General features: G+C 41.2%; 1 protein-coding gene across 7 annotated transcripts in view; it reads left to right on the top strand.

The window, feature by feature from the left end:
• The first annotated feature begins 841 nt into the window (after positions 1-841).
• LCORL (ligand dependent nuclear receptor corepressor like) overlaps positions 842-19,368 on the top strand; it is an 85,420-nt gene continuing 66,893 nt past the window's right edge. For 3 of the 7 annotated variants that reach the window (XM_074587686.1, XM_074587683.1, XM_074587685.1), the window contains exon 1: positions 878-1,139. In XM_074587686.1, coding sequence (XP_074443787.1) covers positions 983-1,139 — 157 coding nt within the window. In that variant the 5' untranslated portion in view covers positions 878-982. Of the gene's footprint in view, positions 1,140-19,368 lie in introns of all 7 variants that reach the window. The other 4 variants (XM_074587688.1, XM_074587687.1, XM_074587689.1 and 1 more) reach the window with 2 other exon arrangements.

The raw sequence follows: 19,368 nt of genomic DNA, 5'->3' as shown, positions 1-19,368 counted from the left end.
AAGGCAAAGCCATTAGAAAGAGTCTGGTGAACTGAGCAGTAGCTAAGGAGAACTCTGAAAATTGATTTGGTGAGCTAATTAGGAAGGCATTGCGCCTTCTCTTGTGTGATGGCCGGTGATGGAAGAAGGGGTGGAAGTGGGGAATGGGCTGCCATAATGGGGATTCTTTATGAGGGAGTGGAGCAATAGGACGAGGGGTAACAGTTTTAAACTGAAGCAGGGTAGATTTAGATTAGATATTAGGAAGAAATTCTTTACTGTGAGGGTGGTGAGACACTGGAACAGGTTGTCCAGGGAAGCTGTGGATGCCCCATCCCTGGAAGTGTTCAAGGCCAGGCTGGATGAGGCTTTGAGCAGCCCGGTGTAGTGGGAGGTGTCCCTGCCCAGGGCAGGGGGGTTGGGACTAGGTGATCTTTAAGGTCCCTTCCAACCCGAACCATTCTGTGATTCTATGATGGGGGCTCAGGTGTGGGCGAGAAGGCTGGGAGCGGAGGCAGGGGAGCAGGAGGGCTGTGAGGGAGCCCTGCTCCCAGCAGCCCCACGGGGGTGAGGGCGAGACGTCAATTTTTTTTTTATTTATTTATTTTTAAATGTAAATGCTCTTACCTTCGAGGTACGCCGTTTGGGGCCGTCGGAAGGCCGCCTTCACCACAGCAAACTACAACTCCCGGCGTGCATTGCTGCCGCCGGCCCCTGGCAGGCCCGGGTCGAGGTAGCGCGTTGCCCTATGGGATTTGTAGTCCATGGGGGCGGGGGCGACGCGGGGAGCGGGGACACGTGTCAATCAGCGGGGTGATTGACACGTGTCCCCGCTCCCCGCGTCGCCCCCGCCCCGGATGCTGATGGAGAGGGGGGGCGGCGGGGGGGATGTGCGCGTGCACGCGCTCGACGAGGCAAAGGGCGGGGGGGGGGAAACGCGCGCGGCGGTGCTGGGTGGCGCGCGCGCCCGTATGTAAATGAGCGGGCGTGAGGTCAGAGGCAGATGGAAAAGGGAACAGACAGAATGGCCGCCGCGGCTCCCGCTCCTCCTGCCGCCGCCGCCTCTGCCTCTCAGTGCCGGAGCCCCCGCTGCACGGCGGAGCGCAGGGGAGTCCGCCGAGAACTCGACTCCTGGCGGCACCGGCTCATGCACTGTGTGGGTAAGAGAGAGGAGGTCGTGGTGGTAGTGGTGAGGCGGGGGACACGGCGGCTGTAGAGGGGGGGAACCGAGGGGCAGCGGGGTCCTTGAGGGGAGTGGGGTGTCGGCGGCGGGGGAGCGGTCTGAGGCGCCCCGAGCCCGGGTCTCTCGGGTGGGCGGATGGGGTGGGGGGGTGGGGGGCGGCTTTCTTGGAGGGCGGAAGCGGAGAGGGGTCTGTGAGGGGAAGAGCGAAGGTGCCCAGCCGCCCGCGGGCAGCGGAGGGTGGGCGTTCGGGGCTTCGGTTGGAGCCGCCCGGTCCCTTCCCCGCGCCGCCGACCGAGCCCCGTTCTGGGCTTGGGGTCCTTTTGTCTCGGCTTCTCGCCGTTGGCGCGGTGAGTGCCGGTGGCTGCCCCCCTCCTCTCCTCCTCCATCGCCAGCGCCTGGGGGGCGGAGGGGGGTGGGGGGGAGGGAGCCCGCCTGTGCGTGTATGTGTGTGTCTGCGCCTTTAAGAGGGAGCCGCTCCTGCACTGACGGTTGGGATTTGAAGTTTTCCCTCCCCCCCCCCCCGCCCCCCCGCCCCCCCGCGCGGAAGTTGTCATGGCGACGGCAGTTCTCCCCTCGCGCTCCCCCCTCCGGGGCTGCCCCGGTGTCTCGCGTGCCGCGAGGGTTCCCCCTCCCACTCCTGGGGGGGGGGTGTCACGTGACTTCCCCGCGTACCGGTGCGGGGGAGCGCGGTCCCCGGCGGCCTTCCCGCCCGGGGGAGGGGGGACCTTGGGGAGGGAAGGGGGACGGGGCCGCTCCGGGCGGGCGGGGAGCCGCGCCAGCGGCCCGCGTCTCTGCCCGGCCTCCCTCCTTCCCTCCCGGCCCCTTCCCGGCCGTGCCCGCTCCCAGCGCTGGCATTCCGTACCGTGCGCCGCCGCGCTGCCACCTCAGGGCGGGGGACGCTTGGGCTCGGGGGCGTTTCTTGTTGTTGTTCGCGGGGTGTGGGGGGGAGAACGCTCTGCTGTCGGGAGCCGCTCGTTTTGTATCGTTTCAACAGACGTTTCCCTTCTCGGGGAAAGAGATCAAATCCTCGATCTTCAAGTAGCGCGGTGGGGTCGGTGCTGGCCCGCCCTGATGGCTGAGCGCTGGAAGCGCATCCAGGTGTAACGGGGAGGCTGAGCAGCATCAGCAGCTGTTCATTCAGTGTTTCTGCCTCTGCTTGAGGCGAGATCGCAGTGAGGAGTAAATATCGGACAAGTAGGTGCGCTTATAATTACAGGCGTTTGGCTTTGTCCGGATTTGCAGGGTGTTTATATATTTTCAGTAGCCTTGTAGCTTCTTTGTGCACACAGACTTCTTGTTCTTGCGGTGTTGCCCCAATAACACTTTGAAACATCTGTTGTAACACCTGTGTATATATTGCGATACCTCTGTATGCTTGCACTGTCTTTTTAATCCTTCAAGTTATAAACGTTGTTTTCCTAAACAATATTATGGATTTCCATACACTAATATACCATGTAACACTTCTTGTGGAAAGAATGCAGTTTAATTAGAATATATAGGGAGAACTAGTTCATTGGTATAGATGCTGTGTTAAACTGTTAAGTCCGATTGACAGATATCACTCAAAAGATATAAATGGCTGTTCCTCTGGTTACCTGTTATTTAATGGTATTTAAGTGTTAAATTTAAACTAAAATCCTAAATATTTGCTTGACAGTTAATAGCTGAAAGGACGGGACGTACAGGTGGTAATGATATGCTGCCAGATGTGTTCTGGAAACACGGTTGCGCAGCATGACAAATGCTGACACGGACTGCAAGGAAATGTAATGAATGCTCCGTAAGACAAAATTTCACTTAAATTTCGCTTCTTCAAAGTTGTTTTTTGGGTTGCTTTTTCACTGAGAGTTTCAAAGTGTAAAACCATAAGATACGACTTATATTTTACACTGATTGCGCTGTGGTGTTGCTTCATGCTCAGTTTTCTTTCCCTTGGAATAAAAATTATTTAGGATATGATTTCTTTATGTGTTCATGAGGCAAAATTCAGTTAATAGAAAGGAGCCATGAAATGATTAGCAACTGCTGAGGAGGAAAGACATTGGTTTAATAGTCAGGAGTTAAGAACTGTTACTTGGCATGCCTGTTGAGCAGCCCTTATCTGAGAGAAAGTGTAAACAAAGTGTCAAGAAAGTGAGTAGTCTGGATAATGGCAATAGAGCACGCTTAACAGGTTTGGCTTGGGTTTTGTTTTTTTTTTGTTGTTGTTAGTTGATTTTATTTTTTTTTTTTAAATTCTTAGCATTAACTTCTGTAAAATAGCCTCCTACATTAGCTGAAATTAACTTCCAAAGTAAAAATGGTTAATTGTTCTCATTTGGAAAAGTATTCCTAAGGATTCAAAGAGTCTAACAAAGTTATTATTAACTGGAAGGCCTGAGCAATTGTCCGGTTGATGGCTGAAACAGCAACGTGGTGGGAGGGAGGAGTAGTGAATATGATGGAGTAGGCACAGCTTATTTTTTCTTTCTCTGCCCTTCCCAAGAATCATACATTTGCAGTGAAGTGAGGAAAACCATGTGGTAAAGTAGTAGCACCCCAATTTTTGAACTAGCTTGCTGTCAAACCTAAAACAAACAAAAAAACCACCACTGACAAAAAACTTGTATCATTCTACCCTTAGCATTTTTTAATTAAAAAAAAAAAATTTTTGAAAGGTGATACGGTTCTGTGGACTATCGTTTGTCAAGCATTATGTTCAGAGAGTCAAGTGGGAAAGTACAGACTCCTTGAACATGTTATATGGTTTCTGCTAAACCTTTCGGATTAATAACTTTATTTTGATATCTTGTATTGTATCACTGTGTTGATACTAGATTTGATATTTGCATTTCTGTAGTATAATCACTTGAGCATTTTAAAATCCTTTATCTGTAAAGGATTTCTCACTCACTTTATTTTATGGAAATGGTAAACTGAGACAGAGATAGTACCTCCAAGACAGTGATTGTCCAGCTTGAGGCTTCTAGTTAATAGATTGTTCATATCCTCAACATTGAGACAGAAATAATACTCAGTTACCTGCAGTGTACTGTTTTCTTGAGGGTCGGTGATGGTTAGGGACTTCTGCTCAAAGGGCTTGATTGCTGAATTGTTTGTCAAAACCTGGTTGCAGACTTGAATATTTGCATGGGCTTTAGAATTAAAAGCTGGGGTTTTGCCAGCCTGTTACGTTAATTTGTGACCTGTGGAATATAATTTAAAGTCTCGTGTCAAAATGTTCAAGCATTTAAAGAATTTGAGAAGAAAAACAGCGATAAAATTTCACTGGCATTACTGAGAATTCTCTTATTTGTTATCTAAACGTATTTGAAGGTATGAAAGACTTTGCGTTGTAAATGAATGGAATATATTCACAGAAATTCTGAATAGGTGTTCAGCACAAAATCGCTGTTCAGATGGTAATCTTTGTGTGTGTTATGTTGAGCACTAATATTCCTAAGATGCCTAGACTTGTGCTTATGGATGTACCTTAACTCTTGCATGACTCAATCAGTGTTCAAAACTAGATGCTCTTAGAAGGCACCTGAAGATCTTGATTCTGTTGTTGTTCTTACAGCATGCATAATACGTGCTAACAACTACTGTTTACAGCAGCACTTACTGGTATGTTTTGTCCTAGGGATAGTCTTTGTGACACAACTAACAAACAAAATACCCTAATTCTAAATTCTGTGTTTATGGGAAAGTGGCAGAAAGCTCAGAGTTGAAGTACCTTAGCCAGCAACTGAGTTCTGTGGTGGTTTAAACTGAAGTTATTTTATAGAGGTGAATATTAGAATGGTTGAAAATTGGTTCTTTGGTTCTCTGATTAAAACTTTGTAATGTGAATTTATTAAATGCATTCCATTGGATTGAGCAGCTTTGGTAGTATGGAGCTATAAAAGTCCAGATTCATACTGTGGTCAGCCTTAAGAAACAGGTTTTATGTAGTTTTTCCAAGCAGTCATTGATCCCACTGACGAATTTCATTTGAACTTTACAGGTAGAGTGTTGGCAAGTACCTTGAGTCCCCATAACTTTAATGAATAGGCACAGAGGAGAGACCTAGTAGTTGCTTGGGTGCAAGAAAAAGCTTCAGTATGAGGTGGTGCTTTTTACCATGTTATGACGGTATCCTTAGGGTAAAGTTTGGAGCAGTAACTTGAGGCTTTTTAGTGGGAAGTGCCAGGTAACTCCAGTTGTGGAAGTTGAAATCTTCTTGCTAGGACCTTGCATTATATTGTGAAAATATAAAAGGCTCTGAATAAATCTTTTGCTGTGAAAATGAAAGTTTAAAATATTATCTCAACTACTTTTAAAAAAAATAAATGCATTGCTATTTTGGGGGAGGGGAAGAGTAGAAGTTTTACTGTTCCTCTGCTGCAGCTCAAGGGCACGTATTTGACAGGAAATAGCTTCAGTATGGCTTTCTTATGAAAACTGAAATTTCATCAAAGTGAAAATCCATTTTTGTATGCTTGTGAGATCTAGTGTACAAATACTCCTTTACTTGTGTTATATTTTTTTCTGGCATTTTTCCCGCTAAACTAGGATACATTGGGGCATCTAATTCTGTTTTGTTGGATCTAGACTTTCAGTTTTATTTTTAAGTATTTGAACTCCTGCTCCAGCTTACTATTTTTGAACCATCTGTCTCTCAAGTGCACTTTTCCAGGAAGAGGAATTCCCCTCCAAACAGAAGATTTGTAGCTACTGCATTTGGTGTTATCCCCAGGCTTGCAATGCTCCTGCGTTAACTACTTCGTATCTTTATTCCCACAATATGCAGAAGTGTTATCACTTTCACTGTGGCTGTAAGTACTTTGCAGTACGTTAGTGTCACATTTTTTGTAGTACTGGTGCTGGTTTAGGTGATTTTTCTATAGTCGCACAGTAGTAGTGTCAGCACTAGTTATTTTACTGTACGTCTATAGTGTTCTTGTCTGTCTGTGATTGTTTTGATGTCTCTGCTCTGTTACCTGTCAAGCCACTAATAGACTGTATGCAAGAATGATTTCAAAATTATACCTGCTTTGAAGTCTTTTGCTTCCTAGGCACTCCAGCTTTTTTAAACGGCAAACAAGCTTGCTATCGCCATAGTGCCGTCATCCAATATGATGGGCAGTAATACTGGTGTAATGTGTTCTTGTGGATCTGTCATGCTTTGAGCTGTGATGTGAAAATCTTGGTGTGATTCCAGTGTAAAACAGATCAGGGAAGTAATCGCTGTGTTACTGTAAATGTTGGAAGAAGAACAGAAATTAAATCTAGATCAGAATCACAGCACGGGTTCACAGGCGGTTTTTGCTGCAATGGGGAAAGATGGTATAGTGTAAGGGAATAGCTCAAACTAGCATTACAGAGGCAGGTGTTCAACTCAGCATTAGCACTGAACACTTAATATGAAACCAACAATCTAAGAAAACAGCGAAGTGCCGTATTGCATCATCAAGTCTCACAGAGCTATTACCAGAATAGAGAATTCACAATCATAACTGCATGCTCCTGCTGCTCATATGCTTGCATCAGCACTCATCAGACCCTTCTCTGATCTGCTTTAACTCGGTAGCTGGTCACTTGTCTGTTGAAAAGAGGTAGGGTCTTGCAAAAAAAAAAATAAAAAAAAAAATCTAGTGGATGCTGGTACTAGCACAAGGACGGGGGTGGGACTGCATGACAGAAGCAGGATGGGTATTAGCAGAAATAAGCCATTGGATTGGTTTAGCTGCCTATGGCACTGTCAGCTGCCAGGAATGGAACACAGCCCTAAACATACCATCCTGATCTCCCCTGAACTAAGCGGGTTAAGAAAAGAGGAAAAAATGGTCAGTGTGTTAGTATGTGTCATTGGAAGTTGCTGCGGTGTATGTATCACATTAACTGTCTTTAGATTGAAATAAGAGAAAACACGTGGGGTTTGTTTTGCTTATGTTGGACTGTCTTTGTTTCAAATACTTAGTGTTAAATCAGCTTCTTTTCCATGTCCTCTCACAATCCGTTTCAACTCATCAGCTTTTCTCCACGAAGTAATTGCCTACTGCTGTTATTATGTATTTTTGAAGGGATATCTTATGTTTGACTCCTGAGAGAAATTTTTACTTGGGAAAATAGTGTAAGAAAAGTTAGAGTAATGACACTCAGAGGCTTAGTTTAAAAGGCAGAAGGAGGAAGTTTTGTGTGTCTAGCCCTAGATGCAGTACTAGTTCACTGTTCTCTTGTGAATCTGCAATTGTAAGCATGCATGTAGTGTAATTTTATGAAAGATAAAACTACCTGCTACACAGACTAATTCATGGACCGTGTGGGATGCAAGCAATACTGTGTTTGAATTTTTTGCAATCAGAACAGAAACATGTTGCAGAGCATACAAGTAGATATGCGTATCTTCAGCAGTGTTGATAAAATCTGTGATTGTTTTTGGTGCTCTTTATGTCTAGATACTGGTATATGGAAGTAGTTCAATTTATAAGTGTTCCAGGAACTACTGTAATCTTTGTTAATGTTTTTAGGCATAGCTTGAACTTTCTTATTGTATGTTCTTATATGGTAGCTGTTTACTTTTTATGTGGCTGATAGTGAGTTGAGAAGCTTAAACTCTGATAGTTTGTAGGCACTAGGAGTTACTTAAGCTGGAGCTTGTGTAAACCAAAACCATGAGTAGAGATATTGTCACAGCAACTCAGTCTCAGTTCTTCCCTTGAATTGGCATTCAGTAACTGTACTAATGGTTGAGGTTGGTAACTTTTAGTTTTTTTGTTGATACATAACATAATTTTGTTCTTTTTTATTTCTGGACTCGCTGTAGCTACCCTGATGATTTCTGTGGACTGGTATGAGCGTTCATTTATTATTAAACAGTTCAACAAACTAGACTGTAAAACTAATCTAGCTGAAAACTAACCTAGAAAACAGCAGGGGGAACGTGGCAAGAGGAAGAATAGGAAAGAAAAGGTCAGATCTAGTTTAACTTGGATCAGTTTCCTAATCAGGTTTACTACATACCTGCTTTTTCTCCTCAGTCAAGTGTAAGTAGCTTTACTGGAGAGAACAAGGCTTCTGATTTTTAGTAACTGCCTATTTTAAGAACAGTTTTTTGGGGGGTTCTAAGTGAGCTGGAAACTAAGTTGACTGAACAGCATCCTAATCAACAAGATTGTTGACAAGAGTAAGAATAACAAAACATCTTTCCACTTGTTCTCCCTTTGTAGTGGAACTTGTGTGATGTAACAGTGAACTGCCCTTTTTAATTTAGTCTGGGGGGCCTACTTGTGGTTTTTTTGTTGTTGTTGCTCTGTGTTGGTTTTCTGTTAGTTGAGTCTCCTGAACTGTCTTGATGAGGTAATAAGTACTAGTAGTTGTGTAAGGAAAAGAGTAATAGGAATGTGGTGTGCTGATCAATTTATTAGATCAGTGTATGCTTTTGAGGAGCTGTACTCCAAAAGCAGCAAGTAGCCAGGGCTTGTACTGCCTACAGCTAAAATGGGAAAAATTAGTACCTCTTCCCCTTCTCCGCCCTTGCCTCTTTTATTTTTTGTCTGTATTATATGGGTGTTTTGAATAGATAGTTCCAACGGATCCCTTCTTCTTGAATATGACTCAAGTATTAGGGCTTCAAACAAGGTTGTTATTCTAACCTTTAGAGTTCAGTGTGTTTATGGTAAAGTGTAGAGGTCAGCCAGAGCTTTATAGACTTCACTAACTTAATATTTTTTGTCCAAGTTAGGACCACTGTCTTTTGTGTTATTCTTGAACCTTGTTCTCTTTGATGTGCTTGGAGGGAACTCTGATAAGATAGCTTGGAACACTGATAGAGGTTGGAATGGAACTGAATTTGTGTGATTCTCATGTCTAGCATGACCTCCTGAAAAATAGATGGCATTACAAATTTAGCTACCATACATTAAAACAAACAAACAAAAAAAAAAACATCAAACCAAACCAACTTTGTTTGAGGGTGTGAAGTTATTATGTGAGATAGATAGATAAAAATTTTTTTTCCACTGCTAATCTATCACTTTATCCTCCGTCCACTAGAGGCATGGAGAAACCAGGAAGAAGGGAGGAGAGAGTAGGAAGGGAAGGGAAGATGGATGGTCGTGGCTCATCTGTTTGAGCCTGTGAAGGGGTAGAAGATGTATTGCAGAGAAAGGGGCTTAGAATCTGTAGAAATGCATTGAGAGGTACACTTCCTTTTTTTGGGGTGTGGTCAGCAGCATGCAGATCAAAGACCCATGTGTCAGGTTGTCATCTTTCTTTTTGTTTTCACTTCTGGCACAGGCTAGGTTCCTGTGTAGTATTTTGAGAAGCTGGATTAACTCCTTCTTAGATAAACATTCTGTTCTTTGCAAAATTCTTTTGGAGTCTCAGCTGCTGCTTTTAATTGTGTTTGGTTCTCAACATCCATCCCGGCTTGCATCTCCATAGCAGCATGTGTTGTTTTTGTAGGAGTGAGAGTTGGGTAAATGTCACTACATGTGAATTTTTTAATTTTTTTTTTTAATGTCTGTTGGTAAATGGAAGCTCACAGAATTTGTGACCTCTTTAACTATGTTCCTCAGCTTTCAGTTTTTGTATAACTTGGTAGGGTCCTGCTTTCCAATGAGACATCTTAGCTTTTGTGGCACCTGGGGAATTGATCACTCCTGTTTAAAGAGCTGTTCTGTGGAAATATTTGTTGTTTTGCAATGTGTTTTATTCTAAAATGCTACCAACTGCTTTTAAAACTGCTTAATTTTCAGATTATAAATATTTATCTTCCTCATTCCACAATTCCCAGCTTCTTCATCTTAATTAAAGGCTAGTTAAAATCTTATGTATGAATAATAGTTCTCACCATCATAATTCCACTGCCTTATAAACTAGCTTTAGTGCATTTCTAGTCTGCTGAGCCACTAATAGGTCAGAGGGCAGTGCAATTGATCTAGGGTTGAATATGCTGCTGCTTTTCATAACTACTGTCAAAAAGCTTTGTGCATCTTATTTAAAAGTGTTATTTTTCATTCTGAAAGCACTACACAAGTTTATAATGTCAGGTTAAAATACTGGTGCAAAACTGCTGCACATGTTTTGATTAATAATGAATTTTGCTGCTGTACATGATGTAGATTATAGAAGACTGCTTTAAAGGACTCCAATTTGAGATTGCAGCTGTTTGGCTCACAGAACAGAAAGTGTGCCACGGCAAGGCCCAGTTAAATGTGAGCATTTGACTTCACCTAAGTGAAGCTATTAAGCCTCCTAATCTGAGTATGGGGGAGGATTATCAAATGGCTACTGCTTCGTGACCTGTAGTTCAGCTGCAGGTCATTCTGGTGTTAGCCATCTGATGAGGGGGAAGAAAAATAGGATCTGCTTAAGGTCTACTGCTGCCTTAGACTGCTCTGTATAAGGGCTCTAGTGCTAACTGTGTCAAACTGTCTCAAAAGTTTCCTGTACTACCAGCTGAACGATGTGGTGACTATGGATTTACCTGTGTTCTGCTTCATGCTCCTTCAATTTTCTTACTCTTTATGGACCACCCTATCCTCTCCATCCTTCAACATTCATAAGCAGTCATTTTCTGTCTTTGAATTCTCCTTATAACCACCCATTTGTCTTTGGTTTCAAACCATTATTTTTATTTATTGTCAGTGATGTTAAAGCAATACTGACAACCTTATCTGTGTCCACAAATAGTTTTCTCTTAGTTTTTGATTTTTATATGTTTTCTATATGGAGTGTCTTCACAATTGACTTGCATTACATCACAAACATGCTCACCAAGGCAAATTATACTTTCCATCTTTCGCTCCGGGAGACTTGTGTGCTGTCTTCCTCAGTGTCTAATCCCATCTTTCTACATGTACTGCTGCTAGGTATCCCCTCTCATGGTGCTTGAGGAAAAGGGGGGGTGTATGTGTCTTTCTATCACCTTATTCAGGAAATGTCTGTCTCCTGTCTCCAACAGTCTTGCTAGATCAAGAAGTCTACTGCCTTGTTATCAGACTTTCACATGCTAATCAGTAGCCGTTTGGACAATCCGTAGCCATTAACTGTTCTTCTTTGGAAATGTATCCCAAACTCAGTCTGGCTAGAAGTGTCCTAACTTATAGCCTTAATTTATCCACAGTGTTTATATATTGTGCCAACACTGTCATTTAGGGTTTTTCCTTATGTTTTCCCCTTCTATGTTTATTCCTATTCAGATATTATTGCTTATTTAATGTAGTAAAAACTGAGTGTTAATGGATAATGAGCACTAACGGCTCAAAAGTTGCTGTAGTGGATTTGAATTTTAAACAAGTGGTTCACAGACAAGTGGGGGAAAAAATGTATCTACAAATGCACAAGCTAGTGCAAACAGTTAATAGCAGTTATTGTGCAAAGTTTACTATCTGCACTGTGGTACAATCCCAGTCACAGTGTAGACGCTATAATAAGCTCTCTGTTCTTGTGATCTGTATTTTCCTTTCCTCCTGTTCCAGTTTGAATGGGTTTTACACAGTCATGTTAAAGAGTATTTCAAACAAAGTATTTCAAACAAAGTATTTCAAACAAAGTATTTCAAACAACGGACCGTGTTGAATGAGGGTCATAATAATCTGTCCTTGCATCATCAGATAAGAACAGCTCTATTAGATCAGAGGAGGTTTGTCTAGTCTGGGATGTATTGTCTGCAGCCAGTTGATGGACTGCTAGGGAAAAAATATTAATACATAATGATGTTTGTTTCTGAAATATCTTCCAGCCTTCAGTGACACCTGTCTTGATCCTTGGGAGAAAAACAGTGTTCTTGCTTTTTATAATTAATTTACTAGATTATTCTACTATGTTATTGTTGATTTTGTGTGAGTGAGTGATTTTTGAAGCAACATAAACTTCAGTGGGTCTCTGGTGTCCCCTGGTTATATTGTGTTATGTCACTCTTTTGTTTGTCTTAAAACAAGAATTGAAAGCACCATATGAAACCATTACTTAAAAAAGGCAAGGGATGGCAAAGGTGTTTCCTATTCATGTGGTTGTGGGGTTTTTCCAGTTTTCTTTTTTTCAAAAGACCTGACCTATCTTCCTTTGGCCATCCCTCAAGCTGAAGAGTTCTTATGTGTTACCTGTGGAAAGGGTGTTTGTTAAATTTGATCATTCTTTTGTCCTTTCTTGTATTTTCTTAATTCTGCTTTGTTCTTGAGATGGGAAACTAGAACTACACGTATTCAAGATCACATTAGTGTGGATTTATGTGGTGGCAGACCAGGGAACAACACAGAAGATCTTCCTTTAAGAAGTCAAAGAGTTTGAGATGCACTTTACTGAGCTCATCCTCTCACAGAGCTATGTATTTTAACCCCAAAATAAAATTTGAGTGATAAATCAATTCAGAGCCCATTGTTGGCTCTGTAATATGAAGATGTGATTTCTTCACTATTTAGCTTAGTATTTACTTGCTTTTGGTAATCATCTTCAATTTTACCACCTTCAATATTTTGAAGTTCCCTTGATGTTCTCGTGATTTTATTTGTTAATACTAGACTGTACTGGGCAGTGGATTGTCACTTTATTAGATAACCTCTTTGAGTGGAAGAGCAGAGGTAGCCCTAGGACACTGTTGTTTGTGACTTTCGGCTGTGAAAACTAACCATTTACTTCTGTGTTTTAACCAGTTACTTATCTATGGAAGGACTTCTCTGTTGCATGTGAAGTTTTTAAAGCTTTTGGAGATGGATGTCAATAGGTGTCTCTTTTGAAATCTTGATTTATTATTAGTGTCCCACGTCTACATGCCTGCTGACATCTTCAAATAACTCAGTCATGTTTGAAGTATGACTCCCCCTTCACAGAAGTTGTATTGGATCTTCAGTAATACATTACAATTCTTTATGCATCTGGAATTTTATTGTGTGGATTTTATTTGCCCAGTTATGACCATTTGACTTGCTGGCTCATGAAATGGCCTCAAGTTGCACTAGGGGAGGTTTAGATTGGATATTAGGAAAAATACCTTCACCAAAAGGGTTGTCAAGCATTGGAATAAGCTGCCCAGGGAAGTGGTTGAGTCACCATCCCTGGGGGTATTTAAAAGGGGTGTAGACGTGGCGCTTAAGGACATGGTTTAGTGGTGGAATTGGCAGTGTTAGATTTACAGTTGGACTCGATGATCTCTAAGGGTCTTCCAACCTAAATGAGTCTATGTATGCATTTGCTGGCATATATTCTAAGCAGGCATCTGTCTGGTAGGCATGTACAGGCCACTACAAGATGGGAATACACAGTTGCTGATTGTTTTTTGTCGATTGTTGTGTTGTCCCTTTCCTGTCCTTTGGTGTTGAGTATGACTAAATCGGGTAGGCCCTCCAAGGAGCAGGAGAGGCTGCTCCTTCCCTGGCATCAACTGAACTTGCTTGGCAGAGGGAAAGTCCTAGTGGCTATAAGATGTAGCAGATGATCATGGCAACAAGCAAGTTAAATGGGGACGGTGGAAAAGGATTGGAGAGAAAGAAGGTTTGGCTGCTTGGCCTGAGGAGTTGAAAATGAGAACTTCTGTAGGTGAGGCTGTACAGAACTCGCAGGTAATATTTAGCTGACTGAAAACAAGCTTGGAAGTGATATAGTACAATGTCTGCTGGCGAAACATGTTTCCTGTTCGCTTCGGAATTCTGCCACCCATTAAGTTGTGTGTTCCACTTTGTTGTGGTACCTGGCTTTTGAGGTCAGAGATCTTCTGGTGACATATAGAGAGTTTTGCTATAAGGAAGACGTTCAGAAGGCTTTGTTTCAAATCTCCCCTGATTAAGGTCTTGCTACACCTTTTTCTGTTCATGCCTAAATCCGAGCAATTGTCTGACTGATGACTTATAACTGTCCTGTGCTCTATCAGTAAACAAGAGCCTTTGGTCAAAGTAATTTCAACTGTGTAGCTCTTAGTGGGTTCTCTACTTATTTCCAGGTGTATGTTCCTACAATTCATGTAATCAGATGTGAAATGAAATGTCATGTGTTTAACTTTGAAGGCCACATCACATTCTGCGCTGATGCAATCAGTCAGAAATTCAGGTATAGTGGTACGCTTCTTTTGATTGTTGGTAAAATGCATTTAGCAAGGTAAAACTTACTCCTAAGGTAATGATCTAATAACCCTTTTCTAGGCTGGACCATCTTCTTCAGCATTGCTTGTTGTTTTCTTCCTTTTTGGTCAGTTCCATGACTGTTTTACATGTGTTGTGCAAATTCCCCTCGGGCTTGACAAAGCTTTCTCTTGAGATGACAATTCATATGTCTGTCTTAACTCTAACTGATGTATACGCCATAGGCACTTGATACCAGTCTGCTGTAGCGGTTTCCAAAAACATGCACTCCTCTTCCATGTCATCAGCTCCTCTCGGCTGTCTTAACATGGAGCTGAGAGATGTGAGGTGGCTCTTGATTTTCCCTTTTTCACTAGGTGCCTTACCATAGTTTATTTTTATTTCTTACCACTTTTTAAGCAGCAACATCCAAAAAACTCCAAAAATTATACTGGCCTTCTCTGTTGGAATGCCAAATGTTATACCTTCTTGGAGAGAATTTCTTCAGCAAGACCACCAGACTGGTTAGGATATATCAGAAAGTAGTTTTATTTCATGTCTGCACTATTGCCTAAGTCTACTGTCTCCTGAACAAGTCTGTTCTACCCTAGGGAAATGAGATTTAGTAAGAAATGCTCCATTTATAACTTGTGGCATCAGGAGTTCTTATCTTGAAATGTTGGAAGTGTCTAGAGTGCTCTGAGCTTAGTGCTGCTGTGGAGAACTGCACTTCAGCACTGACCGTAGATCAACTTTTGTGCGCAGTCCTCAGAAACAATCGTAGATTACTGGATACTTCAGTGTTTAGTACCTCACAACTTGCACAGAGCGGGATGTTTTCTTAAAACTAGGGCTTCTCAACAAAACACGAGGGTTTCACTGAAGAATTCACATTAGAGAGAAACTGTTTAATAAATCCTACAGATACCAGAGTTCTTGAGGAAGCATTTGTAAATTGGTCATGTCTGAATTGTTCTTGCGATCTCTGGCAAGCACTCTTCGTCCCACAGACCTTTAGGGAGTGAACTGAAAATTCAAGGGATCATGGATTTCCTATTTAACTAGTCTGCTTTCTGCAGTGACTCTGCAGGAGAAAAAGCCATGAGAGAAACCCACTGCACTGTGTCCTGAGGAAACTTGCTTATTTAGTGTGATAATGTCAGTTATTGAAACCTGTGGTCTTACCTGATGAATATGCCTCTTAATTGGTGACTTTAAGAATACTTGTCTGGTGGTTCAGAAAGGGGTTTTTGTAAGGCTGTTGCTTCAGTTTGTCAAATACAGTAGCATTTTGAGTACTTCATGTGACTGCTTGTTTTCTCTAGGCCTTGCTGTTAATTTCCTAGGTAGGAACAATGGATTGCACACCTTCTGCACACCTTGGCTGCCTCATTTGACCACCAGCATTGCAAACTCAAAAGAGCCAGAGCAGCCTCATCTACTGTTGCCTGCAAGAGTAGCTACTTGGTAGTGATTTGGGTGGTGAAGAGTTGTTAACTGTCCTTTGTTCTGTGTGCTGCTGTACTTCTCCACCTGCCCTTTAACAACCAGCTGACCTGATTATGTGGCATACAGAACAACTACGAACTGGATACTCAACAGCTTCCGTCAGTTGTACATCTCTAGTGGTACTCTGGCATTTTTCCCTCCTTCATTCTCAACCTTGCAGATTAGGAATAAAGGCTGTTATGCTCTTTGTGTGGGGTATGAGTGACATTGACCTATGAGACTGATTAAAAAGTTTGGTACCAGGTAAGTAACTTCATATGAAGTTCTCCAGAATGCTGGAAGCGAGATTTTATCTGGTTCCTGCAGGAGTTTCCCTCTTGCTGGAAATGCAGACTGTAATCACACCTTTCTTTTAAGAAATACTATTCCTGTATTCTTGACCTTGTAGTTCCATTGGCTTCCCTAAGTGGTTGCTGTTGTCTTTCTGAATTGTTTCATTAAGAGGGGAAAAGGTGCCCTACTTACAGATCGGCTCAAAGTACTGAAGTTTCCTGTTTTGCCTTCCTTGAGACTTGTGGGAAGCAATAGGATATGGCTGTCTTGGATCAAAGAAACTCACTAGATTGTGAATGGAATAGTGAAGTCTGGTAAAGATTCTACCGTTTTCTATTTATCTTAAAATTCATGGTTCTTCGGGGGGGGGGGGGGGGGGGGAAGCCAACAAAAACCTATCTGATTCAAATGTTTTCTTTTTTATCTGTGTAAACTCAGGACAGAATTTGTGCCGAGTTTTTGCTTGTTTTAAGGATTGAAATGGGGGCATAACTTTTTTCCTTTTTTTTTTGAAAATGAAATGGTAAAAATAAAATGAAGAGGTATCTCTTCTCGTTATTTTTAAAGCAGGCTAACAAATTTAGAACTGAAAATCAATGTCTGTCTGGAAATAATGAATGTTCGCTAAGGAAGCGCCAGTGCTGGAATACAAAAGGAACAGAGTGTTTCTAAGACAGGATAGCCCTCTGTTCAAACCTGTCTGTCTTGTGTAAGAGCTCTTGTCTTTTCTACATGTGACTAATGTGTTCAGAATCTTGCCACTAGGGGCTTGAAATACATACCTGTTTTTCCTTTCTGGTGTTCCAGCTCCTGCTCCCCAAGTCAGGTTGTTATTATGTTCTATAAAACTGACATTACTCAGAAATTAATTACAGAATTATTACAAAAATTTATTATCTCCTAATAAATTCTCAGAGCTGGTATATGGCTTCATTTGAGTAATATATGAATTCTGTTCTACAGCAGATAAGAGTCTGAGTCCCACACTTAGAATCTTACTATTTTGTCCCTTGTCTTTTGCCATTTAATGATTGGGAGGAAGTTTTTCAAAAGTTTGTACAGATATGTGCTAATCACTTTAAAAAAACCCACCAACAATCAAACACAAAACAAACAAAAAAAACCCCACCCGAACACACCTGATTAATCTTTGAATTGTGTCAATTGTTAAAAGCAAAAACAAGAGACTAATTAACTTTTTTCTTATATTTGACATCTTTTATCTGATGAGAGTGCCTAATTTGAAGCTAAAATTTGTATTCAAAGTCTCTGTTTCTATATTTCTGCTTTTTCAATTTCTAGTGGGAAATGAGAGAATTCAGCCCTCTTAATCAAAGGATTGGATTAGATTAGAAATTTATGTGTGTTCTTTTCAGTATATTATGCAAATTCAATAGAAGTATGCTTAGAACATGTAGATATACAGGTTGGTTGTCTGTAACATATAAGTTGAGATACACTACCTACCTACTTTGAACAATGTAATCTTTTCTTTCATGCACCGAGCATGCTTACAAACTGATTTGAAATCATAGTTCAGCTGAATTTAGAGTTCTTTGAACCCAATTGGAGCATCTGAGGTACTTGCAATTTTAATCTTGAATTCCAGAAAATCTTTTAGAGAAAGGAGGCATGGTTAATACTTCTTATTTCAAGTGAAGGTTTTACATAGATAAGAGTATCCAGTTCTTGTTGACCTAGTTGATACGTTGCCAGCTCTAACTTTTGTCTGATTTGCCAAGCCAAGTTTTGGCTGGATACAAAAATTATGTCTGTCTGGATGGTTTTTGGGTGTCTTGGTTTTGTCGGTTTATTTCTTTAAAACGAGGTATTTATAAAAATAAGCTGTAAGTTAAAGGTGAAACTACATGGCATAAGAATTATAAAATGCAGAAAAGTAAACTTAAACCAAACTTAAATAATTAACTGATAGTTTAAAGGTATGTTGCACACATTTCTTGGTAAAATTGGGATATACCTGGGATTATTAAAAATTTTTTTAGTGAACTGGTTTCAGCATTTGTGTTAACGTGTTTGGAAATAAGTACTGTGAAGAATGCAGCACTGAGGTTTATTGGGTTGATAGTTCACTTACTGTGTTATAATTTGGCATCTACACACAAGATGCCTTTTGTTCTGTAGTTTCAGCAGGTAAGAGAAATGTCAAATGGTCTCAGGGAACCACTGTATTAGTGCAGTCTAGATGCAGGATTTAATTCAATTTCAAATGTTTTTAAAAAAATAATAGAAACCAACAGTTTCTGAATATGAAGGAGTTGGATCCACTGGGAGATAAGAATGACTTTTCTCTTGTTCATCATTTCAAAACAGTTTCCAGTTTCCGGGAAATAGACAGGTTGTTTGAATGACACAGAAATGATAATTGAAAAGAAACCTCTTGAAAATTCCCATGAAACTTTGAATCTCTTAGGAAATTCCACTTACTTGTTAAACTTACTGTCGGGCATTAGTTTCATGGAACTCTCCTGAAGGCTTGCAACTTCATTAGCTTGTAGTAGACGCACAGTACTATGGAATCCTAAGCTTCGGTTTCCTAAAAGCCCATCAGGCTAGGAATGTTTTGAATTAAATGTTCTTTTGGGTCAGTGAACTGGCATTTTCTGATAACAGTATTTTTCTCTAATATCTTTCAGCTAGTTCTCCCTTCTTATCAGAAAACTTCATGTTCTTTGATTCTGATAATCTGTGAAGTGTGCCAGACCTGTTTATTCATTAGTTGACTGCTAGACTTTCTCCTAGGTGCTGGTTAAGTGTGTGAGACTACAGAATAGTAAATCAATATTGTGATCTATTAATTGTTACAGATTTGCTGTGGACTTCACTTTTCTGCCATGATTTAGTGAACATCTGACTAGGGCTTCATGTAGAAAAGCAGCCTTTGTCTAGCAATCCCAAACTTTTTAGGTAAAATAGCCAAACTTTTCAGTCCTCTTGTACATCTTAAAATTATAGTTAAGAAACAAGAATATGCTTCAGGCACATGGTCTTCTGAAAGTGACAGTTGTTTCTATGTTTTCGTCTTGGGCATTATTCTACTCATGTTGTAAAATGGTAAATTAATACCATGTGAGGAACTTGCAAGCATTTTTCCAAGCTGGATGTTATCTTCCTTTACAGTGACTTACTCCCTCTGAATTTTCTTCTGTAAGGATACAAACTATAAATTAGCCCAAATTATAGCCAGAACTGTTCTGAGTAACAGTTGGTATCTAGGTAACTTTTTGATGTAGTATCTTGAAAAAGAAAGGCAGTAGGATAAACTTCATTGTCTGAAGAACACCAATATTCACACCAATTCCATATCTAAATGTCCCTGTGTGACAGCTGGGATTACATCACTGTTCAAAGACAGAAATTTTTAGAGAGAACAGAAATTTAGTT

Source organism: Larus michahellis, chromosome 5 (assembly GCF_964199755.1).
Source record: "Larus michahellis chromosome 5, bLarMic1.1, whole genome shotgun sequence".
NCBI classification, from domain to species: domain Eukaryota; kingdom Metazoa; phylum Chordata; class Aves; order Charadriiformes; family Laridae; genus Larus; species Larus michahellis.
This window is presented reverse-complemented; position numbering and strand designations above follow the sequence as displayed.